We start from the raw sequence: 25,396 nt of genomic DNA, 5'->3' as shown, positions 1-25,396 counted from the left end.
GCCATTCTCCTGCCTCAGCCTCCCAAGTAGCTGGGACTACAGGCGCCCGCCACCACCCCCAGCTAATTTTTGTATTTTTAGTAGAGACGGGGTATCACCATGTTGGCCAGGATGGTCTCGTTCTTCTGACCTGGTGATCCACCCACCTCGGCCTTCCAAAGTGCTGGGATTACCAGCGTGAGCCACTGTGCCCAGCCTGTTTTGTTTTTTGTTTTTGTTTTTAATGAAAGCAAGTTTATTAGAGAAGTTAACAAAAAAAAAAAATGGCTACTCCACAGGCGGAGCAGCCAAAAATATTTTTAAGTAATAGATTAAATTTAAAAATAACTAGAACTCTCATACATTGCTAGTGAAAATGTAAAATGGAACAGCCAATTAGGAAAGTTTGTCAGTCTCATACAAACAAGACACTTACGACCTAGCAATTCTTCTCCTACATATTTACCCAAGATAAATGAAAACAGGAACATATAAACATTCCAAGATCTGTATGCAAATGTTCAGAACAATTATGTTCACCATAGCCCAAAACTAGAAATTCAAGTGTCCTTCCACTGGTGAAAGGATAAATCGTATCATATTCAGCAATAAAAAGCAACAACTGTCAGTAAATACAACATAGATAAATCTCAACTGTATGATCCTAAGTGAAAAGCCAGATGCAAAAAAACTGTATACTATTTATATGACATTCTAGAAAAGACAAAAACATACAGACAGAAAACAGATCAGTGACTGCCAGATGCTAGAAAGGGAACTGACTACAAAGAGGCATGAGAGGAATTTTTAGAAGCATGAAAATGTTCCCTATCTATCTACCTACCTATTTTTAGAAACGGAGTCTCAATCTGTCACTCAGGCTGGAATACAGTGGAGTGATCATGACTTACCGCAGGTTCAAACTCCTAGGTTCAAGCAATCCTCCCATCTTAGCATCCCAAGTAGCTGGAACTACAGACATGTGCCACCACACCAGGCTACTTTTTTTTTTTTTTTTTCAAAGATGGGGCTCACCATGTGGCACAGGCTGGTCTCAAACTCCTGGCCTAAAGCCATCCTCCAGCCTCAGCCTCCCAAAGCATTGCCATTATAGATATGAGTCACAGCAGCCAGCCCTATATCTATACCTTGATTGCAGTAGTGGCTACACTAATGTATATATTTATCAAAACTCACTGAAATGTTCACTTAAAAGAGTAAATTTTATTGCACGTAATTTATACTTTATTAGACATTGTTATGGCATCTTTAGGGTGTCACTTTTCTGGCCAGAAACCTGTGGCCGGTGGCGCCTCTGCCTGAGTTTTGCTCAGATCCGCTACGCTTGTTCTGCCCACTCGGCCTGGTAGGCTACACTCAGCTCACGCTACCAGCCTGGACCCCATGCCTCCAAGAAAGACTGGAGTCAGGCGTGGAGCGGTGAGGGGTATGTAAGCGAGCGTACAGTCTGGCCACTGCACAGTTAGACATGCCAGCTGCTGCCACAGGGTGGGCAGCTCTAGGTACTGGCATGAGTGCCAGCTCTCTGCAAGGCTGTGGCTGGACCAGGTGCACCACAAGCAGCTTCCCTGGCCGGCACCGGGGAATGCAGTGAAACTCAGAAGCTTGAAGATGCCAGGAACCATAGGGCCCCAAAGATGGAGTCACAGCCCTAGCTTGGGGCTTTACAAAAAAATACACAGGTCTGGGCTCCCAGAAGGGCCACAGCTCTTCTCCCCCTTCCTTCACCTGCAACATGGTGAGCAATGGGCATGCTTCAGCTCTGCTTGTGTTACAGCTCTTTTACCCTTGCCATTCAAGGGTCCCAAGTTCTTGTCCTGTGACCAGGAAGAATGAGGTCCTCAGGTAACAAGTGGAGGGTGAGCAAGACAAAGAGGAACTTTATTGAGCAATAGAACAGCTCAAAGACCCACAGTGGGCAGCTCTACTCTGCAGTAGCGTATCCTGATGAGTGTTCAGCTCCTAGCAGAGAGGGTAGCTCCTTTATGCAGGCAGGTCACCCCAGCAAGTATTTTCTCAGCAGTGAGAGTGGTTCCTCTCTGCAGCTGGTCATCCCAACAGGTGTTCAGCTATCAGCAGAGAGGGCAGCTTCTCTCTGCAGCTGGTTGTCCTGCTGTCTGCAGCTCTCAGCAGAGAGGTCCTAGACTAGAGTGGGTGGCTCCTCTCTGCAGGCAGATCGTCCCATCATCTCTTCAGCTCTCAGCAGAGAGGGTAACTCCTCTCTGTAACTGGTTGTCTCATCATCTCTCCATTCTCTGCTCTGCTCTGGGCTGAGCCTGCAACTTTTATGGGCCTCAGAGGGCGAAAAGGGCACACCGATTGTCTATTGGTGGGCCCAGAAAAGGTACCACAAGTCCTCACTCTAGTCCATAGGACTGGCAGCCTGGCCCCCAGCCTTCAAGCCCTCCCCAGCCTGAAGGTGGGGCCTCACCAGAGAACTGCTCACTTCCGCCCAGGAGCCTGTCTGCTTCCTGCCGCCATCCATGAAGCCCAGGCTGCTCGCATCAAGGGGTACCTGCAGGCCTGCACCAAGCTGCCCTCAAACCCCTCCCACGGTGCTTGTCAGGGCCCAAAGTCCAGAGGGGGCTGAGGAGGCAGGGGCCTAGTGTGTCAGCGCTGACCTAAGTGTGTACACATCCGGCTGGGCTGTGACAGCACCCTGGTTTGGCCCCTACCCCGCTCCGAGATTGGAGCAGGCACCTCCAAGCCTACAAGGGGAGGAGGGATGCCTTCCCTGGCCCCTAAGAGTGCAAAGAGGCCTGGGTCCACAGCCCCAACTTGGGCAGCTGCAGCTGTGTGGGGTGGGGGACTCCTACTCGTGGCCCCCAACAACACAGGGAGAACTGGGTCCACAGCTCTGACTTGGGTGGCTGCAGCACACCGAGGAGGGCGGAGCTGCTGCCTGCTCCTGGCTTTCCTCAGGTCTGTGAAGTGTGCCCCCTTGTAGCCTGGAGCAGGGGCTCCAGGTTCTCGCTGGGCCCAGGCCGGTATCCAGGGCAGAAGCAACATCTCTACCAGCTCCCCCTCACCCAGCTTGTGGCCCTGCCTAGGGGGATGCCTCCAGGAGCAGATTGTGGGTCCTGGGCCCGGCCCTTGGGAGTGTCAGGCCTGGCAATCACCCTGATGCAGGGTGGAACCCAGGGATGCGGCCCTGGGCAGCCCTGCTCAGAGCCTCACTGTGAGGCACAGGAACCTGGTGCCCTCTGCAGGGTGGGTACAGTGACCACGCTGCTGGCCAGGTCCCTGAAGCAGGCACTGCTCCCACTTCCCGCCCCAGACCCCCAAACTGCACCTCCAGCTCCACCTCCTACTCACACCCTCCCCGCAGCATTGGTGGGCAAGAGTGGTGACACAGGGTCAGGAGCCCGGCAGGCTCTGGCCCTGAGGGCAGGTCCTGCCAGAGGCACAAGGGCGGGGGCGGTACAGTCGGCTATCTCAGGGACACAGGGCACAGGGGACCCACCAGCATGCCTGTTATTCCCACAGCTGCTCCTGACACCACCGCCCGCACCTCCCCATGACTAAAGAAGAATTATCCCAAGTTAAAAAGTTACACATTTCACTATTGACATTCTACAATTTATACAAGCTTCTGGATTGTGTTACTTAAAAAATTAATCTTCCTTCTCCTTCCCTTTTCCTGCTGTGAGAAGAGCAGTTGTCATGGTACCCCTGGGGTGAAGGTGGATCCCTGGGGTGGAGCCTGTCATATTGTCATAGACGAAGAGAGCTAAGGAGGGAGAATGTGTGGTAGGGGAAGAGCCAAACATTTTGCTTCAGAGCCCAAGCATTAAGGCAGGAGGGGGAAACTGGCAAAGGGCACTGGGGTACAACAGAGTGAGAAGGATGTCTTCCAATGGAAGCAGCTCACCGTGGGGTGTCAGAGTCTGAGTGGGGTAAGAAGTGTGTCCACCAACAGTGGAGAGACCAACATGAGGAGTCATAGCCACAGCGCTGGGGGGGGTGTCCCTGTATTGAAGCATGCTGGTATGGACTCTTAGATCCAGAATGGGGTAGGGGGATGGAGGAGATGTAATGAAGAATCCAAGTCCCAGCAGTGAGAGGAATGGATGGTAGTGAAGATGGAAGACTGAACAATAAGTATATACATTAAGGATAATGGAAGCCAGATTTCTCACTGTCAGTGAAGAACATTACAATATGAAAAAGGAGAAAACTAGAATAGATCCTGGAATATTTTATTGAAATTGGAGGTATCAGTATGAATTCATAGTTTTCAATATACAGAGATAATAAATATAGATATAAATACATATGTATGTTTATGCATACATACCTATACTTACCAGCCCTGACCATTAACAGGACCTGAAAGCAGTAACAACCCAACAGCAATAAACATACTAGCCTTGATTGAGATCTTAGCTTCTAAATGTCATTCTCCACTCAAAGGAACCAGGGATCCCTAAATGGCTGATTCCAGAATCAAGGCAGGGAAGGTACAAGATGAGCCAGGTACAGGTTCTTGTACCAAAAAGTAAAAAGATGTTCTCAAAGAGTGATGGGGATGTACCATAAGAACACAGAAGCCAGCTTGAACAGCTCTCATTGGCCAAATAAAGAACAATTTGAACATCAAAATAAATAATGCTATAGTCTGAATGTTTATGTACTCTCCCAAAATTCATATGTTAAAATCCTAACACCCAAGGTAATGGTATTATGAGGTGAGGACTTTGGGAAGTGATCAGGTCATGGGGGTGGAGCCCTTGTGAATGGGATTAGTTCCCTTTTTAAAGAGACCCCAGAGAGCTCATGTGACCCTTAAGCCTTATGAGGTTAAATTGAGAACATGGCTATGAGGAAGCAGGTCCTCTGACCAGACACTGAACCTGTCAGTCTTAATCTTGGATTTCTCTGCCTCCAGACTGTGAAAAATAAATTTCTATTGTTTGTAAGCCACCCAGTTTGAGGTATTTTTGTTATAACAGCCCGAATGGACTACGGCAAATAGTAACAGAATATAATCCACTAAACACATACACACACACATACACACACACACACACAAAACCAAGACTCCATGTAGATGTCAATAAATGATTAAGAGTTTAGTGAGGAACAAGATATTTACATAGTTTCAAAGCACATGACAAAAACAATTAACTATTAACTTTATAGTGGAGAAAACTGACAGATATTACTTATATCAAGTAATCAAAGTAAAAATAACAATGAAACAAAGTGAAATTGTGCACCACCTGACAGGATGCAGTGAGCATCACTTCTGTGATATCCTTCCCAAGCACATATTCGTATGTATCTAATCATGAAGGAACAGACAATCCCAAATTGAGGGGCAGCCTCCAAAGTAACTGACCTGTAATTGTTAAATGTCAGGGTCACGAAAGTTAGGAGAAGATAAAGGAAATGTTCCATATTGAGGGAGACAAAAGACACATAACATGAATGCAACACATATTGCTAAACTGGATCCTTTTGCCAGTAAAGAGATTAACAGCACAATCAACAAAACTTGAACCAGTCCGAGAACTAGATGGAGTACTGTATCACTATTCATTTCCTGTTTTGGTTATTGCACTGTGATCATGTAGGAGAACATTCTTGTTTGCAGAAAATGCACATTAAAGTATTCTGGGATGACAGGGCATCAGGTCAACAGCTTCCTCTCAAATTGTTGGGGGTGGGGGAGAATTTTTTCTACCATTCTTGCAACTTTTTTGCAAGTCTGTTATTGTTTCGACACTGTTGGCCGGGCGTGGTGGCTCAAGTCTGTAATCCCAGCACTCTGTGAGGCCGAGGCAGGTGGATGACAGGGTCAAGAGTTCAAGACCAGCCTGGCCAGGATGGTAAAACCCCGTCTCTACTACAAATACAAAAATTAGCTGGCGTGTTGATGGGCAACTGTAATCCCAGTTACTCCGGAGGCTGAGGCAGAGAACTGCTGGGGTTGTTCTCTGGGAGGCAGAGGCTGCAGTGAACCGAGATGGCACGACTGCACTCCAGCCTGGGCAACAGAGCAAGACTCCGTCTCAAAAAAAAAAAATATTGTTTAAAAGTGTGGGGTGGGGGGGCGGCACAATGTCACTAAAAACTAAACAAGGTTAAAAAACTGATTTCCCACACTTAATCTTGACAGAAAAGAAACATCAGACTATGCAAAATTACTAGGAAACAAAATTTTGGAGCCAGAAGTTTAAAAATTTAATATTTCTCTTTAACAACTGACCTCAATCATGTCATGACTGGTGAGAGACAAAAGAACATGAAAAGTTCCCACTAAAGGAGAGGAAGTTCTTAGGAGAGGAATGATAAAAGAAACAGTGGACCACGAGTGGGTAGAACAACGGCATTCTGGGCTACCAATGGCTATAACCATCAGGAAAACACAATCTCAGCATCTCTGAAAAATGAAGGGGCTGTAGAGCTGATATCTAAAATTCCTTGCAAATGTGGGACTAGAATTGCCCTGAAATAGAAGTGGTTCCCCAGTTCAATTTGTTATTACATTATGCTTAGCTACACAGGAATACAAAAGAATACAAATACAGAAATAAACGTGCATGAACCCCGAATTCTCTTAAGTTGTGGAAGTCCATCAATTAAAGTATAAAATACAATGCATTTGCCCAATTGTTCCTAAGAAAATTCTGTGACAAAAGAACAATGAAAACACATTAGAGTGAAACAAGATCACCTTCAGCGGTCAGCTGGCTGTCCCTAGTTAAAAGACAAGTCATGTCATTGTTAAGTGACCATCACATTTGTCCTGAAAGAATAGGGAGCATTTCCTAGAAAGGTGTAAAAGTACAAAGAATCCTTTCCCCTTCCCTGGTACTACGCGTTCCTTAGGACGGTCACTAGGCCCCCAACAGCACAGGGGTGAGGTAGCACTGGACTCTCAGCACTTCCTTTCGGAGAGGACAACCCCCTGCGTCACTGGTTACTCATTCAGGATGCAGGGCAGAAGTTTATCCCTGAGGAACTTAGCACAGTTGGCTCCTGCCCTCCCAGCCTTGCGGTCCTGGGCCCAATCCCAGGGCTCTGCCCCGGGTACCCGGCAGCCTCCAGCGGGAGGGTAGCGAGACCCCAACTCGCCTCCGGCCGGCCCAGCGGGTGCGCCCAGGGGCTGGGCAGACGCGGCTTCTTCCCTCCCACTACCGTCATGCCGGCCCCCACGCCCACCGCCAGGCTCGGCCCAGCCGAGAAGGCCGGACGCCGACCGCCCGCTCCTCCGAGACTCGGCCTGGCCCTCCCCGACGCCCGGCCCCGATGCCCGGCCCCGCGGAGCCCACTGGACAGCGGCCGGGGGGCGGGGAGGCCCGGGGGCGGCGCCGCCCCACACCCTTACCTGGCTTCTCATGGTCATAGCCTACCACGATGAAGTAGTCAGCCAGCCGGGCCATGGCCGCCGCCGCCGCGCTCGGGAAGCGGGTCCCCGTCGCCGCCCTCGCCGCCGCCGCCCACCCGGCCCGGGAGGGCTCAGCATTTTCCCTGCAGCGGCAGTAGCGGCAGCGGCAGCGCTTCAGCCATGTTTGACAACCGAGGCGCGCTCTGCGCTTGCGCGGCGCCTCGTGCCCGCTCCTACCCCGCCCCCACCCGCGCTGGCTCGGCTGCCCCAAGCCCGGGCGGCGAGCCCACCCCAACCCTCGGCTGGCCTCGCGGACTGCTGCACTTGGGGAGTGGGCGGCCAGGCGCGTTCCCGCCACGCGCTGCCAATGCGGCCCCTGGAGGTGGTTTGAGGCCTGGATGTTACTTCACGGCCCCCTCCCCCTCGTTGTTTTTCCTAAAGCAGGGGGTCCTTCCTTCCGCCTTCTCTATTCTGTTTGGATTTGCAAGAAGGGACGTGGAGAGTTGAGGGGTCACTTGGAAAGCTGGCTGCTTCTTCTGCTCCCCACCACCACCAAAGATGAAATTCTCCCGCCCTCGGTTGGAAGCAAGGAATTTGCACCGACAGGGCTTTTGCTGCATGTTTCCTGTTTATGTTGTGTAGATGGGAATTTTAGAAACATGCCACCGAGCAGACGGGGGAGGGAGAGGCTTTTGCGCAATTCTCCAAGGCGCCTCGGGTTTCAATGCCGGGTGGGCCGGGGGCGGTCGGCCTGGGCTTCCCCCGGAGCGCCCCGGGGAGCCAGATTCCACCGAGGAACGCGGCATCCCCGGGATCCTCCCGAACTGGGCTGGCCTCTCCCTGGGGAGCCCCGCCCGCCTCGGCTTGCTTCCCTCGCAGCGGTCCCAGGGCTCTCGCAGCCCGTACAGGTGGTGACTTCCAACTTCCCTGCTCAAACACGCACAAAAATGAATAAATGGTCCCGTCCTTCCGTCTCGGGATTATCCAAGTCGCATGCTTTTTTGTTGAACCTCATATTGACCATTTCGAATTTAGGTGGTGCGACATTCAGGTGAACTTATTTTGTCATTTGTTAATCTCTCACGAAGTTTTGGTAGGAGAATTTGAACAAGTGGTAGACCAAAGTTTTGGAAATCTCTGGTTTAGAAGTTGTCTTTGTGGTTGCTTATCACTGTTCACTATTAATTGAGGGTTTGATTCTTCATATTTACATATAAGACAAGGCCTCTTGGCAAAGTGTCTAGTATGTAGTAAGTGCCTACCAAATATTTTTAATGAGTAAAAGTGCGATTTTCCCCAACGACCACCAGGAAGCCGCAGTGGTTCCAACTCTGAACTGAGGGAGTTGACATCTCAGCTCCTGCAGATTTACTCTGCTGTAATTTACTATTTCCCCTTCCTCTGCCACACTTGTTTCATCTACAAATTGGGAGGGTTGGGGGGCACTAGAACTGAAACTGAAGGAATACTTTAACTCCAGGAGCTCTATGTCAATTGCAAATGGTAAAACTGAATCAGCTGAATTTGCAAACGTGGAGGGAAGATAGCTTGATCCTGAGATTAAAAAAAAAAAAAAAAAAAAAAAAAAAAAAAAAAAAAAAAACCTCAGTCATACCCCATGTAGCAATCCTCTCTGTAACTTCCCTGAGAGCTCATCATCCAACTTGATCACTTTCAGCAAAGAATAATCTTACTTCCTTGGGAGGCAGCCCATTCCACCGTTTAACAGCCCTCTTGTTAGAAAGTTCTTCCTTATTATTTTAGAGTTGTCTTACTGTAATTTCCCCTGATTCTGCTCTCTGGAACTATCCAGAAAAAAAATAAAATCTATCTTCATATGATAGATTTTTAAGGCAGCTATCATATTCCTTCCCGACTTCTTTTCTAAAAATAGGGTAAAATTCACATATCGTAAAATTAGCCATTTTAAAATGTAGAATTCAGTGGCATTAAGTACATTCCCAATGCTGTACAACTACCGTGTCTATCTACTTGCAAAACATTTTCATCACCCAAAAGAAAACCTCACAACCATTAAGCAGTCATTCTCGTTCCCCCATCCCACAGCCCCTGGCAATCACCAATTTGCTTTGTCTCTATGGATTTATCTATTATGAATATTTCATGTTTATATTATACAATATGTGACTTTTTGTGTCTGGGTTTTCTCATTTAGTATATTGTTCTCAGCTTGTATACGGGCAGATGCAGTACAAGGTTGTAGCATCACATTGAAGTATCAACACTTCATTATTTTTTATGACTCAATAATATTCCATTGTATGTTGTATTAGACTGTTCTCACGCTGCTAATAAAGACAGGGTAGTTTATAAAGAAAAGAGGTTTAATTGACTCACAGTTGCACATGGCGGAAGGCAAGGAGGAGCAAGGCGGCAGACAAGAGAGCTTATGCAGGAGAACTCTCCTTTATAAAACCAACAAATCTCTTGAAACTTATTCACTATCACGAGAACAGCGCGAGAAAGACCTGCCCCCCATGATTCAATTACCTTCCACCGGATCCCTCCCATGACAGGTGGGAATTATGGAGTACAATTCAAGATGAAATTTGGGTGAGGACACAGCCAAACCATATCATATGTATATACCATATTTTGTTTATCTGTAACAACCCATATAGACATATGGGTTGTTTCCACCTTTTGGCATTGTAAATAGTGCTGCTGCAAACATGCATGTACATGTATTTGAGTACCTGTTTTCAATTTCAGGGGATATATTCTTGGGATTGGAATTACTGGATTAAGTAGCAATTCTGTTACTACTGTTTCCCACCGTGGCTGCATCATTTTACATTTTCACCAGCAATGTACTAGGGTTCTAATTTCTCTGCATCTTTGTCAACTCTTGTTTTCCTGTTGTTTATGTTTTGTTATAGCTATCTTAGTATGAAGTGATATCTCATTGTGGTCCTGTTTTGCCTTTCCCTAAAGACTAATGATGTTGAGGATCTTTTCATGTGTTTATTGGCCATTGCTAAATCTTCTTTGGAGAAATGTCTATTCAAGTCCTTTGCCCATTTTAAAATTGATTCTTTGTCTTTTTGAGATTGAGTTGTAAGAATTCTTTATATATTCTGGATACTAGTCCTTGTCAGATATATGATTTGCAGATATTTTCCCCTTGTGTATGTTGTTTTAATTTTCTTTTTAAAATTTTTATGCCCTATTCCCCCCCCCCAGATATTTCCTATTTTATTTTATTTTTCATTTTATTTTTATGTAGAGATGATGTATCATGATGTTACCCAGGCTGGTCTTAAACTCCTGTCCTCAGGCAATCCTCCCATCTAGCCCTCCCAAGGTACTAGGATTAGAGGCATGAGCTTCCACACCCAGACTTCATTTTCTTGATAATGTCCTTTGGCGCAAAACAGTTTTTAATTTTGATGAAGTCAAATTTTTTAGTTTGTTTCTATGCTTTTAGTGTTATATCTAAAAATTTATTGCCATATTAAAGGTGAGATGAAGATTTACTCTTGTTTCCTTCATAGTTTTAGTTCTTCTATTTAGTACTTTGACCCATTTTGAGTTAATTTTGTAGTGGTAAGGGGTCTCATTTTACCTTTTAAATGTCTTGGCTTTTATTTCATTTGCAGGTACTCATTTAAATTATTTTAATTTTTTAAAATTAAAGTTTATTTGTTTTTAAGCCCAGAATCAAATGCTATCTGCTTTTAGGCATATTTCATCTGTTACTGTCATAAATAGACTTCCAGTCCATTTGTAAATGCCCATTTTGTCACATAGAGATTTTAACATATCCTAGGTATACGTAGAAAGGCACTGTATGTTTGTATATACATGTGAACATATTTTGTATACACTAAAGCTGTGCTTTGCTTCTCAGCCAACAGCTGCCAGGCTGCTGAAACTGATAAGCCCTGACAAGGCAGCCTGATTACTGAGGTTGGCGGAAAGCCAGACCATCCCCTACGATAACCACCATCACCTTTCACCAAAGAGAGAGAGAGAGTAAAGCAAGCCCAGATTTGTTTTCCTGAAGGCTGGTGGGAGCAGGAAGGGAGGAAGGATATGTAACACTCTCACGATGTGTACCTGGCAGATGCCTTTCTTTTTTGCTTTAGAAGACAAAATAGGTGGAGCATGGCGGCTCACGCCTGTAATCCCAGCAGTTTGGGAGGCCGAGGCAGGTGGATCACCTAAGGTCAGCAGTTCGAGACCAGCCTGACCAACATGGTGAAACCATGACTCTACTAAAAACACAAAATTTAGCTGGGCGTGGTGGCAGGTGCCTGTAATTCCAGCTACTCAGGAGGCTGAGGCAAGAGAATTGCTTGAACCCGGGAGGCAGAGGTTGCAGTGAGCGGAGATTGCGCCATTGCACTCCAGCCTGGGCCACAAGAGTAAAACTCCAGCTCAAAAAAACAACAAAACAAAACAAAAAGACAAAATAGAGCTGATTATCAGTGAGCGAGGCGTATCAGCCCATTGCTCCTAGTGGGCTATTACGGAGTAAGTGGTTTGATCTGTACAGTCATTTCAAGTGCTTGCTGTGGTTAGCCACAGTAGTTCAAGGAGGCAGTATGAGAGTTAGACTTGAGCAAATGTCAGCAGGCAGGGCTGGGGCCTCTTCAGAGCGTCTCTACCAAAGCATAACAAAGGAGACTATGCAGCTGTGTTGGAAAATTCCCTGATCCATTGCTATATTTTCAACCATTTAGTTCCTAAGCAAGAAATTTAATGAATATTACCTTTGACAGCTGTCTCTCAGTCCCACATTCATCACTCAGTCCTATTGTTCCTACTTCCCAAATATGTCCACTTCTGTCCACTCTCACTGCCACCCCACTAGTCTGAGCCATTATCACCTTCTACCTTCATTATTGCAATAGGTTCTTAACTATTTTCCTAGCTTCACTGCTGGTTCCAAACTTTCTATATAGGTAAAAGTTAAGGACAGTAAGCAGGTTATTGAACCTGTCTCAAAATTAAATTTGTATAGCAAACCATTTCTATCTTGAGTGTGTTTGGGGTGCAAAGAAGAAGCTTCATAGATGACACAGAAAGTGTCCTGGCCGGGCACGGTGGCTCATGCCTGTAATCCCAGCACTTTGGGAGGTCAAGTCGGGCGGATCATGAGGTCAGCAGATGGAGACCATCCTGGCTAACACGGTGAAACCCCGTCTCTACTAAAAATACAAAAAAGTAGCCGGGCATGGTAGCAGGCACCTGTGATCCCAGCTACTCGGGAGGCTAAGGCTGGGGAATGGCGTGAACCCAGGAGGTGGAGCTTGCAGTGAGCCAAGATCGTGCTACTGCACTCCAGCCTGGGCGACAGAGTGAGACCCCATCTCAAAAAAAAAAAAGTGTCCTGCAGTTGAGGTCACATGTGTGATGAGATGAATGGTTGAATCTTAACATTCATTCATTTGAAGTATCCCTGACATTAGCAGCTACAGTATAGGTAGGTACTGTAAGAGTTTATAGGCTGCTTTTACTTAGATTGCATGTTTGATGAGCAGGACTGGCTACATAATATGTGGAGTCCAGTGCAAAATGAAATGTAGGACTGCCTGTTCAGAAGTGTTGGAGAATTTCAAAACAGCTTCAGCAGAGCATTCCACCAAGTGTGGGCTCTTCTGAGAGCAGGCCGTGTGCTACTGAACAGGATGCATGTCAGTGAAGCTGGTAAACTTCAGGGTGGAATGAGTATGTGTATGTGGGGGAGGGAGTATAATAAACAACGTTATGGGGGGACTAGACCCTCTCCAGTCTCTCTAGAGTACCACCACTGCGCTGCTTCCTTTCTTGCTCCTTTCTCGACTATCTACCACATTCAAAACGATCGTTTAAATAAATAAATGTATATCAGATTGCCAAAACGATCGTTTAAATAAATAAATGTATATCAGATTGCCAAAACGATCGTTTAAACAAATGTATATCAGATCATGTCTCTCTTGTCTTCAAACCTGTCAATAGTTTTCCATGTCACCTTAAATAAAGTGCAAAATCTTCATGTCTGAAAGCGTCCTATTTACTCTGACCCTGATGACCTCTTTAATCTCATTTCAGGCCTCTTTTTTCCATCATTCAATGCATTCTAATCAAACAGGACTCCTTTCATTTTTTCTAATGTACCAAGTTCTTTCCCATCTATGAGTGTTTGCACATGCTGTTTCCTCCATTTGGAATGTTAGATCCCCCAGTCTTGCTTTGTCCTTCAGAATACTTAACACAGTTTATAATCATGTAAATATGTAATTCCGATAAGGATTTGTTTATATCTGGCTACGTCACTAGGCTGTAAGCTCATTGAGGGTAAGTTTGTTGATGACTGCATTGGTGATTACTGTATGTTGAGAACTTAGCACAGTGCTAGGTACATAATACATAATCGGTAAATATCTGTTGAAAGAATGAATACACTATCAATTCATTCAGGCTTATACATCAGAATTGCTTCTTGGCTGAGCACAGTGGCTCATACCTATAATCCTAGCACTTTGGGAGGCTGAGGCGAGTGGATCTCTTGAGCTCAGGAGTTCAAGACCAGCCTGGGCACATGATAAAACCACATCTCTATAAAAATAAAAAATAAAAAATATAAATGTATATACATATATAAAATAATTGCTTCTTTCCAGGTGCTTCTAATCTGATACCACAAGATCCCTACATGATGGTTGCTCTCATTAACACCATTCTCTTTGGCTATGGATGATTCAAATAGCCTAATCATCATCTCTTTTATCATCCATTCATTAATGCCATTTATTGTGACCTCTGTAGCAAATTTCTCTTGAAGTAATTTCATTTTGTCTTGTTACAGGTGTTATTGTAACAAGCTTCTTTAGGTTTACTACTTTCTGTTCTCTCTCTCTCTGTCTTGTTTTTTTTTCTTTTTAGGGATGTATTTCTGCCATGTTGCCAGGCTGGTCTTGAACTCCTGAGTTCAAGAGATCCACTTGCCTCGGACTCCCAAAGTGCTGGGATTACAGGCATGAGCCACTATACTGGATAATCTCTTCTCTTTTATTTGTTCTGCAGCGATTTACCTTATTTAAGCTTCAGGGAGGTTTGCCTTCTGGCTTTATCAGGTACAAGAACTGACTGTTACTCTCTGCCTATTTTGTACAGGAGCACAAAAATGGGGCAGCAAAAGCATTACTTTTCTTTATGCTGATGCTCTGAAAAATATTATGCCCTAAAGAGGGAGGTTAACTGTCCTCCTTGCCCTTACCACTGCAAACCAGACAGAAATTTAAAATATGGAAACAGTGCTTTTTATTCTGTGTCAGGGTTTTAAACTTGGTCAACCTCCCAGAACTGTATGCCTATTTTATACTTTAATTGGTTTATGTACATGTTCATTTTTCTGGAAAGGATCTATATTTTTATTAGGTCGTTAGAGAAGTCAGAGATCCCAAAAAAGTGCCCTGGGCTTTGTATCCTGCTTTACTTCTCCCTGTAAGTGATCGAATCCACAAGGCCAATTGTGTCCTTTCTCTAAATCACTTTGTGTTATGACTTCAGGATGCATCTTGAACTTTGTTTTCAAGTGAACTTTGTAAACAGCTTAATAGACATTTTGAACTATATTAATAATAAATGCATCATAAAATGTCCTGTTTGATAAAGGAGGCATCTGAGATAATTATGCAATGCACTTAGCTACTTACATTTTATTTATTCTTATTAATATCATTGATATTTATTATTTTTCATTGCTTCCCTGAAAGACCTGAGTATGGCCACTCTGGCTTTAGGAACTGTGTCCACAGTGCTGGCTGATAAACCACTACCACACTTTTTTTTAAAACTCCAAACATTTCTAAGAATCAGGCTTGGATGTAGGGCCTAAAAATCATTCAATTGGAATGTGAAGAAGTTGAAACACCATTGTGCAAAAACCCTTTAGCATATGTGTATGTATGTTGCTCTAATGTCAGGATGTACACATTTATTACAGTGCTTTGGAGGTTTATTTATAATCTGACCTTTCAAAATTCTGGAGCACAAAAAAAAGTAGATCTTCATTAAGGGTTTTTTTTTTCTTTTTCTTTCTCTTTTCTTGCCAGAAACTTTAAAGATGTTTCTTCCTCCACTTCCTTCCTTCCTTGTACTGTCCTTGCTCAATGTGAATCTACAATCACTGCCACTTGAATGAATGCAACTTATGTTAACAAATCCCCAGGATCAGAACTCCCACTGCAGCATTTCCTTCTCCATAGAACCATTGAATCAGAAATGCATTCTAGTGATTTTTTTGTCGTTAACGATGATTAATTTGCAAATTTGAGATTTCACGAGAAAAAACATAGATGCCCAGATTTAACAAATTCCTTATCTTTTTTCGACTTAAACCCACGACGCTTTGGGGAGTACTCTGGCCCCTGCAAGTGGGGAGCGTGCACACACACACACACACCCCCCTCCAAGATAGGGGCTTTCTAGCAAAATCCTTTGAGCTGCCAATCCAAGATTTTACTTAAAGAAAGAATTGACTTAGTTCTCAAGTGACAGATCTCTAAGTGCCAGAGCGACAAAGTGCACCAGGCTGATAAGGTGCGTGCAAAGACTCTCAGGTGGGAATTCTTGGCACAGTCACAACGTTGCTGGCCTAGGCACCTGAGGCTGGCAGAGCCTAGCCTCTGAGTCTCCCTCCACTCCTGGGCTTGCTTTCCTTTTTGAAGCCGCCTGCAGCTCAAAGAGGTGTTTGAACCAAGAGCACTCGCTTCGCGATCCTCCTGGCAGAGCGACAGCTCAGTTTCCCCTACGGAATCACGGGCTTTTCTAAAGGGCAGGGAGGTACAGTCGCAGAGTTCTCTGGAGAACAAACACCCCCGCCCCGCCCCACCCCCCCAGGACTGGTGGAGACTGGAAGGAACGAGTCCAGACCACGGGACCTTCCCTGGCTGTGGGCCGACGCCTAGCTGTCCTTGACCTCTCCAGCAGTCAGAGGCGCGCGCGGGAGAAATGAAAGTAAAACCTGTCCTGGCGTGGACCCAAGTGGAAAGTGGCGACAAGTAGGTCGCATCCTCAGAGAGACTGATAGCCAGTCCTGGATCGGTGGGAAGAGCTTGATTGGCAGAGGATAAGTGAAAGGAAAAGGAAATGGGAGACAAGGAAGAAGAACAATAGTTAGGCTGGGGAGGCTCCTGGTCATCCAGCAGGCGTGCAGTAATAGCTGCTGTCTGCGGTGCAGACGGACTAGCCGCCCGGCCAGGCCGCTGCGGTGACCGCCCTGCGCCCAGCCAGGCGGTCGGATCCCGACCAGTGCTCCGTGCTACACTCCTCGAACCCCCTGCGTCCTAACCCCTTACTAGGGCCAGGGTCAGGGCCCAGAATTTGTCCTCCGTCTTCAGACGGAATTCAGGTCCGCTCAGGTGGCTTCTTCCAGGAAGAGTCCTTAAAATAAACAACCTCGGCGCGGCCATTTCTTCCCCAGGTGCAATGTCCACTGTAGAGTCCCGAGAGTGAAAAGGCGGCTGAGCCAGCGGTGCGCGGCCCAGACAGACCACTCTGGGCAAGGTCCACGAGACCCACCGCCCAGCCGCCTTTGCACCGGAGCTCAGAGCCATATGGCAGAGTAGGAAAGAAGCTTAAAGGTCTGCTGAGGACCGGCTCTAAGATGGGGACACGAGAGATGGGACGTGACTCGCCCACCTTCACACAGCGAATTGCCGGGAGGTGAGGACCAGAAGCCTCTTTGGCTAGTGGTCTTGCACCCTTGGCCTCTCCGTCGAGTCGCTGGGCTTCAGGACATTCGAGTAGAGGAGTGGTTTGTAGGACCCCAGAAACCCACAAGCAAGAAGCAGGAAGCCTCGTGGCTTAGCCTTTCCTTCCCAGTTTGGCCCCCAGGAGAGAAGTAAGAAAGAGCAGAAGCTGTGATGGAAGAGCACAAACGGGTGACAAACGTGTTTAGCGTGATTCATCATGAACAGGCACAAATTCTTTGGGCGGGGGCTAGGACTCTCCTTTCCCCCTTGAGAAGACGGTGACCCCAGCCTAGAGGAATCTACACCGCGCCCCAGTCGGCCGTGCTTGCGTGTCGGGCCGAGTAGGGACTCTGCTGCTTCCTACCTGCAAGGTGACTTCCCCTCTCTGCAGATACCTCCCCTTTCTGAGCTTGAATTTTCTACCTGCTGAAATGGGAAAAGTAATGTTACCTTCCTTGCCTGACTCAAGGGTGGGTGTGAAGCTCAAAGTAGACTGGGATGTGGCCGTGCTTGGTAAACTGTAAAATGATTAGCATACGTGAAGCGTTAGTGTGCTCCCTGGCAGTCAGTCCTCACGTTTACGATGGATGAATGAAGGCAGCCAGGCGCACTCTCAGGTTATGACCTTATAAGGCATAATAGGATTACAAGGAGGCAAAATGAAACAGTATATTTCCTCCTAATTTTGGTTATTCCTATGTTTCCAAATAGAAATGTAAATTCTGAAATTTCAGATAATTCCCCCCTCCAAATCCCAATTCTCAATTTAGCTTTTCTGAGCTTTGTCCCTACTGTGAAATCTTACTAGCCCATCCCGAAACCCCGGGGTCTCGGTCCTCTGGGGTACTAGTGAGTCCTGCTCCTCTCGGCTCTGCTGGGTCCCTGCCCCAGCCCCTCCGCGGGAGCCTGGGGTCGCGGCCAGGTCAGGCGCCAAGCCGGCAGGGGGCGCGGTCCACTTGAGTCCACAGCTCCCCAGGTCCGGGTCTCGGGCCATCCGCGCGGTCCCTCCCGCGGGCTCTTGCTATTTTTCGCCAGGAGGCTTTGCACTCTGGGCTTCATAGGTCCTGGATAAGGACCTCAAGAGGTTGTAGTGGCGCCCCTTCGCCCCGGCGTACTGTCTGAACCCTGTGCCCAAAGAGTTAGGGCTGTGGCTGTTCCTGCACCAACCGCCCGGAGCCCATACCTAAGCCCTCTGGGCACCAGGGACCTCCTCTCCCCCCAACTCCCCCTCCCCCCGTCCAACCCCAGCCCCAAAGGAAGCAATGCGCGCGTCCGAGAGCAGGAGCGCGCGTGGCTTAGGAAAGAAAGGGAAGGCAACTGGGCAGCACAGGCCCCGCCCCGCCGCTCCCCCACCCGTGCGCTTATAAAGCACAGGAACCAGAGCTGGCCACTCAGTGGTTTCTTGGTGACACTAGATAGAAGAGCTTGAGCCTTGCCACTTCGGGCTTCTCACTGCAGCTGGGCTTGGACTTTGGGGTTTTGCCATTGCCAGTGGGACGTCTGAGACTTTCTCCTCCAAGTACTTGGCAGATCACTCTCTTAGCAGGTAGGTGCCGCAGACGCTGCGGGTTAAGAGGTGGAGTGGGGGCAGTGCTTGCCAAGGCCCTAAACTGGGAGATCTGGGTGAGGGGAGCAACCCACTTTGGGGGTTCTCTGAAGGATACACCCCATATCCTGGGCCCAGCTCGTGCACACAGCTGGAGATCCAGAGACCCAGTCCCCTATGCTCCGTCAGCCAAGTTCCAAGAAGTTGAGCAGAGACCCTCTGGGAGCCTGGCGGGGTGCAGCGGCCTCCCGTGCGGGGCCTGTCACCCGGCCGGCGCGTGCAAACGTCTCTGGCGCCTCTCTGCGCCGAGGGAGATAAGCGCCAGGGAAAGCGCGGGCTAAACCCGCCTCGCCGGGGCCCCTGCCCGCCCTTCGTGCCCCGCCCGGGTGGTGCAGCTGGCCCGGGTGCTCACGCTCGACTCTTTCTTCTTTTCCAGGGTCTGCGCTTCGCAGCGGGGATGAAGCTGGTTTCTGTCGCCCTGATGTACCTGGGTTCGCTCGCCTTCCTAGGCGCTGAAACCGCTCGGTTGGATGTCGCATCGCAGTTTCGAAAGAAGTGAGTCCGGGGCAAACCCCGTCCCCGGTCCTGGTACCTGGCAGGCAAGGGGAACTGACCGTTGGTCCCGAAGGTCTAGAAGTGAATGGGAGCAGGGACAGGCCAGGACATCGCCTGAACGCACGCGACTCTGTCTGCTTGTGTTTTCCAGGTGGAATAAGTGGGCTCTGAGTCGTGGGAAGAGGGAACTGCGGATGTCCAGCAGCTACCCCACTGGGCTCGCTGACGTGAAGGCTGGGCCTGCCCAGACTCTCATTCGGCCCCAGGACATGAAGGGTGCCTCTCCAAGCCCCGAAGACAGGTAACTACGCCCTGTGCTGTCCAGGGACGGGAGGGAAGGAAGGTGTGCGGGAGGAGCTCTCCGTCTCTACTCCCCTGGCCCGGGGGATCGTCGGGGCTGGACGCAGCTCAGATGGCGCGAGCAGTTTCCAGCTCCCTCTGGTCCTAGAATGGCTCCCGTTCCCGGTGTTGGGGCCAAAGCTCTGCTTGATGGGGTCTCAAGTTGCCTTTCTCTCCCCCTCCCCCGAAGCAGTCCGGATGCCCCCCGCATCCGAGTCAAGCGCTACCGCCAGAGCATGAACAACTTCCAGGGCCTCCGGAGCTTTGGCTGCCGCTTCGGGACATGCACGGTGCAGAAGCTGGCACACCAGATCTACCAGTTCACAGATAAGGACAAGGACAACGTCGCCCCCAGGAGCAAGATCAGCCCCCAGGGCTACGGCCGCCGGCGCCGGCGCTCCCTGCCTGAGGCCGGCCCGGGTCGGACTCTGATGTCTTCTAAGCCACAAGCACCTGGGGCTCCACCCCCGCCGAGTGGAAGTGCTCCCCACTTTCTTTAGGATTCAGGTGCCCATAGCACAACGAACAGTCGCGCAAACATCCCGCTGGTGCCTCCCGGGACGAAGGACTTCCCGAGCGGTGTGGGTACCGGGCTGTGACAGCCCTGCAGAGACCCCGAATCCGGGAAGCACCGTCCGGCGGCGATCTCTGGCTTTGCAAGGGCCCCTCCTTCTGGGGGCATCGCTTCCTTAGCCTTGCTCAGTGCGGGTGCCCCGTGGGGGCGGGATGCAGCAGAATCCGAGTGAGTGTTTGCCAGGCTTAAGGAGAGGAGAAAACTGAGAAATGAATGCTGAGACCCCCGGGGCAGGGGTCTGAGCCACAGCCGTATTCGCCCACAAACTGATTTCTCACGGCGTGTCACCCCACCAGGGCACAAGCCTCACTATTACTTGAACTTTCCAAAACCTAGAGAGGAAAAGTGCAATGTGTGTTGTACATATAGAGGTAACTATCAATATTTAAGTTTGTTGCTGTCAAGAGTTTTTTTGTAACTTCAAATATAGAGATATTTTTGTACGTTATATATTGTATTAAGGGCATTTTAAAAGCAATTATATTGTCCTCCTCCCCCTATTTTAAGACGTGAATGTCTCAGTGAGGTGTAAAGTTGCTCGCTGCGTGGAATGTGAGTGTGTTTGTGTTTGTGTGCATGAAAGAGAAAGACTGATTACCTCCTGTTTGGAAGAAGGAAACACCAAGTCTCTGTATAATCTATTTACATGAAATGGGTGATATGCGAACAGCAAACCAATAAACTGTCTCAATGCTGATTCATTCTCTCGGCTCGGCTCTCGCGTCTAGGGAGGGAGTGTGCCCTGGTCCCGGCCCGCCCAGGAGCCTTGGGGTCGCGCCGCCGGGCTTGGGAACGTGGGACGGCAGCGCGCGCAGGTGCTGGCTCTACTCTGAGCCGGCTGAGCTGTCACGAGCTCTGTTCTCTGCGTGGGGCGCGCAGAGCACGTGTCCTGGGTGCGAACCAGGGCTTCGCGGAGACGCCGGAGGTCACCGCCTGGCGTGGCGGCCAGGCCGGGCGGGGGTAGGGGGAGCCCTAGTGGGTTGGCAAGCCTGGACTTTCGGGTTGCGCAACGGAGTCCTAGATTTATAGGGTTGCTCACAGAACCCTGCGCGAAAGCGCGCTTCGAAAAGTTGGGGTGGTCTCTGAGGCCTTCTAAGAGAGGCGTTCCCCCTGCCTGCCGCGGCTGTTAAAGTTCCAAGGCGCCCCAGCAATGCGTTGGGACACCTGCGGAAAACCCAGTAACCGCCAGTAACCCCCAGTAACCCCGGGTCTGCCCGGGCCTGAGCGCCCGCGAACCGCGGGCTCATGGGCGAGGCTGTGGCGCCCCCTGCAGGCAGCTGAGACAGGCCCAGCGCCGCCAAGCAGTACGTGCGGTTTAATAAGTTCTGCTACGTGGGAGTCAGCACATAGCCTTAATGAAAGAAAGAAAAAAAAAAGAAAAAAAGAAACAGTTTGCAGATGCCATCCAGGGCCGTCCCCCTACACCCCCCAGACCTGCACCGTGGCTCCCTGTTCTGGGACAGTGACTCAGCGCCCACACGCTGCGCTGTGTGCAGCTGCCGGCTGGAGGCGGGCGGGACGGACGTGCCGCCGGAACCGTGAGCCTCCGACGGCCTGAGACCTTCATTGTTCCGCCTCCCCTAGCCGCTCACCTCTTCCTTCCTCCTTCCCAAGCCGTTTTTCATTTTTTTTCTTCACTTCTCTCCAGCCTTCCTCTCTCTCTCTTTCCTTCCTTCCTCCTTACTTTCTTTATATGCCTTATCTTCTAAGAAGGTTGATCCCAGTTCCGGCGATAGACAGACACTAAGCCCTCCTTGAGTGACTAGAAAGGCAGGGGACATGGGAATAGTTAGGACATAAGGGGAGAGTAAAGAGAAGGACCCCTGATTTTGATTTCAGGGTGCCCCGTTTGTCTCATCCAATATCCTAAGGACCCAAGATGGAGATCAGCTACTTGTCCTTTCCAAAAAGCTTCCCTGGCCTCAATGTCAGTGCTTGTAGGTGATCTCAGAAACCTTCCTGGTGAAGAAAACCTGAAGGTGAGTTTGGAGAATGGAAATGTTTCCAGGGTGGCCTACGGCCTTCTAGGGCTTTTGCACATTACAAGGCCCCCTCTGAGGGACTAGATTGTTTAGTTTCTTGCAGAAGAGGACTGCATACTCACTGAGAGAGAGGGGTCCTAGTCTGGGGTCCAGAGATACCTCATTTCAAAGCAGTTTCAATTTAGAAGAAAGTAAACTCAAGCACGCAGAATTTCCTTAAGACCATACAAAGCCTCAGTTTGGGCACCTGGCTGTTGACAGTGCCAATCTCATATAGTTTATTGTCCTGTTTGATCTTAATAATTGTGTGAGGTTTGCCAGAATTGAGGGGATTAGAAATGCAGCTACAGACCATTCTTGTCCTCAAGGGCCTTTCAGAAAAAGATTCACTTTGTGGGAATTCTGTGCCAGGCACCGAAAATGTACCAGGCATGTATGAATGAAAAAGTGACTAAAGATTCCTGTCATGGAATTTCTGTGCCAGTGAGTGGGTTCTGGGTGGTCTGAAGGGGCTACAGAAACTGCAGAGAGCAGCAAACACTTCAGCCTTACAGACGGTGGCTCAAGATTAGACACTCACTCCTTTCCTTGAGCCAAGGTTTGTCCTGTAGCCACAAAGCACTCCAGCCAAACCTCACCCTGGCACAGCGTCAGCCAGCAAACAAAGCTGCCAAAGGCAGGTTGGGCACAAGCTTAGGGCGGTTATGAGCAGGGAACAGGCGTCTAGCCTTGTGCTGAGGAAGTCTTATGACTTAAGGGAATTCAAGGCAAGTGAAGAAGATGGTTCAGCTCTGAGATGAAAGAGGCAGCTGCTCAGCTGGAGTCCTTCCCGCTGAGAATCCTGTGACTGGAGACATGTGCAAGGAGACAGAGACCCTCCTAGGACCAGTTTGGTATGAGTTCAGGATTAACCGAAGGTCACCATCAAACCCTGGGCCCTTCTCTTTGAGGTGCTGAAGCTTATCAGGATAGGGACTCCTGATGCCAAGAACACATCATTTATCAACAATGATGAGTCATTTGTGAGCTGATTCGACCTGTCCACAGCTGAGGAGTAGTCACAGCTTTTATCTTTAGCTACTGTTGCTTGCTATGGGAATGGTACCATCCAAGTGTAATCAAACACAGGGTATCAGGCAATTTCTTGAAAAGCAAACACCTTGGCTGAACAGCTAAGGGTGAAGCGAAGTGATGGGGAGGAATGGAGACAGATTCTTTTTTTAGCACTTGCTTGGTGTCAGATATTCTCTTTGCCACTTTATATACCTTATCTCATTTAATTCTTATAACAGCCTTGTGAAGTGGGTGTTATCTGTTTATAGATAAGGAAACAACCTCAGAGACATGAAGTAACTCAGCCAAGGTTACACAGTGAGTAATAAGCGCTGGAGCCTGGATTTGCACCCAAGTGCTACAGGCTGTTTTGATGCTCTAAAGACATACGGAGTAAAGTGGGATAATTTTAACATTTAGATTCTCCAGCCAAATGTCCCCAAATGTCCTCTAAAACAGGGATAGCTTGTATAGGTGATTTACACCTGTGGTTCTGAAAGATTTACATGAGGGCTGGTAGAATAGGGAAGGAGAGCGGCTTCAGCAGTAAGCTCAATGAGTGCAAAATAAATAAATGAACTGAGTTTTAAATTCTTGGTCTTGGTTTGAAGAAGGGATTATAAATCAACCTTTTTCCCCTCCTGAGCTAAGCCACTGACCTCTTTGGTTTGAATTGCCAAATATAGTTAAAATATACACTGGAGCTTCAAGAGCTGGTTTCGGCGGGGAAGGCCTTCTGAGCTATTCCTGGCCAAATACAGTCCCACACTGTAGATCTTAAGTCGCCTGGAAGAACACCTGTGTCTACAAAACTGCAAATAGAGTTTCCACCCTTGAGGTGGGACCTTTTGTCTTGGCAACTGCTGCTTAAAGCAGCTTTTCAGAGGATGTTCTGAGCTGACTCTCAGAGAGTAAGAGAGAGCTATAACATAAGGCCCCTCCTTTCTCCAGCTGAGAAGGAGAAGGCCTTGTTATCCTGAGTCCCACAGAGGTTTCTGCCAAAGCCAGGCTGGAGGCTTGGTCTTCACGTGCATGAGAAGAAGGGTGAGGCTAGATAGCTATCTGGTGGTCCCACTGTTCTTGTTCCAGAGCTATTTGGAACATTCTGGAAAAACAATAAAAATAACTGTGGCCACACAGGCAGCCGAATTTAGTAGGTTTTTGTACATTTATCCAACATTAGGAAAGTAGTTTTGAGTATTAAGATACAATTTTAAAGCATAAAAAGGTGTTTTACTTATTTACAATATTTATTCAGTGTAGAAGAAAAAGATTCACCTGTGATACTACTTTCAGATATAACCACTATTAATATTTTAGACATTTTAATCTTTTATTTATTTATTTAGAGACAGGGTTTCGCTCAGTTCCCAGGCTGGAGTGCAGTGGTTTGATCAAGCTCACTGCCTCAAACTCCCAGGCCCAAGCAATCCTCCTGCCTCAGACTCCTGAGTAGGGGGGACTATAGGCATGATGCCTGGCTAACTTCCTTTTAGACATTTTTATATATTATACATATACACACTTTAAAAAATTGAATTCAGTGGAGAGAGTTGAATTAAACCTACTCAGTTTAAGGCAAATTGTCATTACCAATCTGTGCAAGGCTTCTCTCTTTTTAAAATTATTTTATTTTTTCTTCTTTAATTTCCATATCCCTTCACATCTCCTTTATAGGAACCCTCTTTAATGTATTTGATATCTGTGCTTATTATAGTATACAATCTTGTAAAATCTGCTGTTATTTCACAACTGCATGTTTTTAACCTGCAAACACATTGTGTTAAAATATTTATTGTTTCCTAATCTCACTCAACACTTTAAAAAAATTACCCAGGTAGATTGTTTCCTCTTACTGCTGAATATTACACTATTTTATGGATCTGCCACGTTTTACTTTTCTTGTATTTTAATGAGGGACACTTGGGTTGCCCCCAGTACCCCTCTGCCACAAACAATATGTAAATTAACATTCCATTTCATGTCCTCTTATGGGTCTAAATGAAAATTTCTTCGAGATATATACCCAGAAATGGCATCATTTACTTAAAAGCCTTCTACATATAGATTATTCTAAATTGTATGAGCTTGCTTTCCAAAATGCCTGTACCAGTATGCATTTACACGAGCAGTGCCTGAGAGTTCTCACCTCCCCATGTCTTTGCAATATTTATATGTATGATGATTAATTTCATGTGTCAACTTGACTGGGCTAAGGGATGCCCAGATAGCTGGTAAAAAATTATTCCTGGATATGTCTGTGAGGATGTCTCCAGAGGAGATTACCATTGGAACCAGTAGACTGAG

General features: G+C 47.8%; 2 protein-coding genes across 12 annotated transcripts in view; one reads left to right on the top strand and one right to left on the bottom strand.

Moving 5' to 3' along the window:
* SBF2 (SET binding factor 2) overlaps window positions 1–17,191 on the bottom strand; it is a 528,961-nt gene extending 511,770 nt beyond the window's left edge. For 9 of the 10 annotated variants that reach the window (XM_077963415.1, XM_077963418.1, XM_077963417.1 and 6 more), the window contains exon 1: window positions 7,334–7,538. In XM_077963415.1, the coding sequence (XP_077819541.1) occupies window positions 7,334–7,388 (55 nt within the window). In that variant the 5' untranslated portion in view covers window positions 7,389–7,538. Of the gene's footprint in view, window positions 1–7,333; window positions 7,539–13,808; window positions 13,901–16,644 lie in introns of those variants that run through there. The other variant, XM_077963424.1, reaches the window with a different exon arrangement.
* Window positions 17,192–18,429: 1,238 nt separating this feature from the next.
* Window positions 18,430–20,751, top strand: ADM (adrenomedullin). 2 transcript variants are annotated; one of them, XM_015114882.3, is made up of 4 exons: window positions 18,430–18,586; window positions 19,023–19,141; window positions 19,293–19,442; window positions 19,674–20,751. In XM_015114882.3, exons 2-4 carry the CDS (start codon window positions 19,044–19,046, stop codon window positions 19,978–19,980), a joined length of 555 nt encoding a protein of 184 aa, XP_014970368.2. In that variant the 5' UTR covers window positions 18,430–18,586; window positions 19,023–19,043; the 3' UTR covers window positions 19,981–20,751. The 2 variants fall into 2 exon arrangements, with proteins under 2 accessions (XP_014970368.2, XP_001100827.2); XM_001100827.5 differs by having other exon boundaries at window positions 19,671–20,751.
* Window positions 20,752–25,396: the final 4,645 nt, after the last annotated feature.

The sequence above is a fragment of the Macaca mulatta genome, chromosome 14, assembly GCF_049350105.2.
Source record: "Macaca mulatta isolate MMU2019108-1 chromosome 14, T2T-MMU8v2.0, whole genome shotgun sequence".
NCBI classification, from domain to species: domain Eukaryota; kingdom Metazoa; phylum Chordata; class Mammalia; order Primates; family Cercopithecidae; genus Macaca; species Macaca mulatta.
The sequence above is the reverse complement of the archived record's forward strand: the minus strand, read 5'-3'. Positions and strand labels throughout refer to the sequence as shown.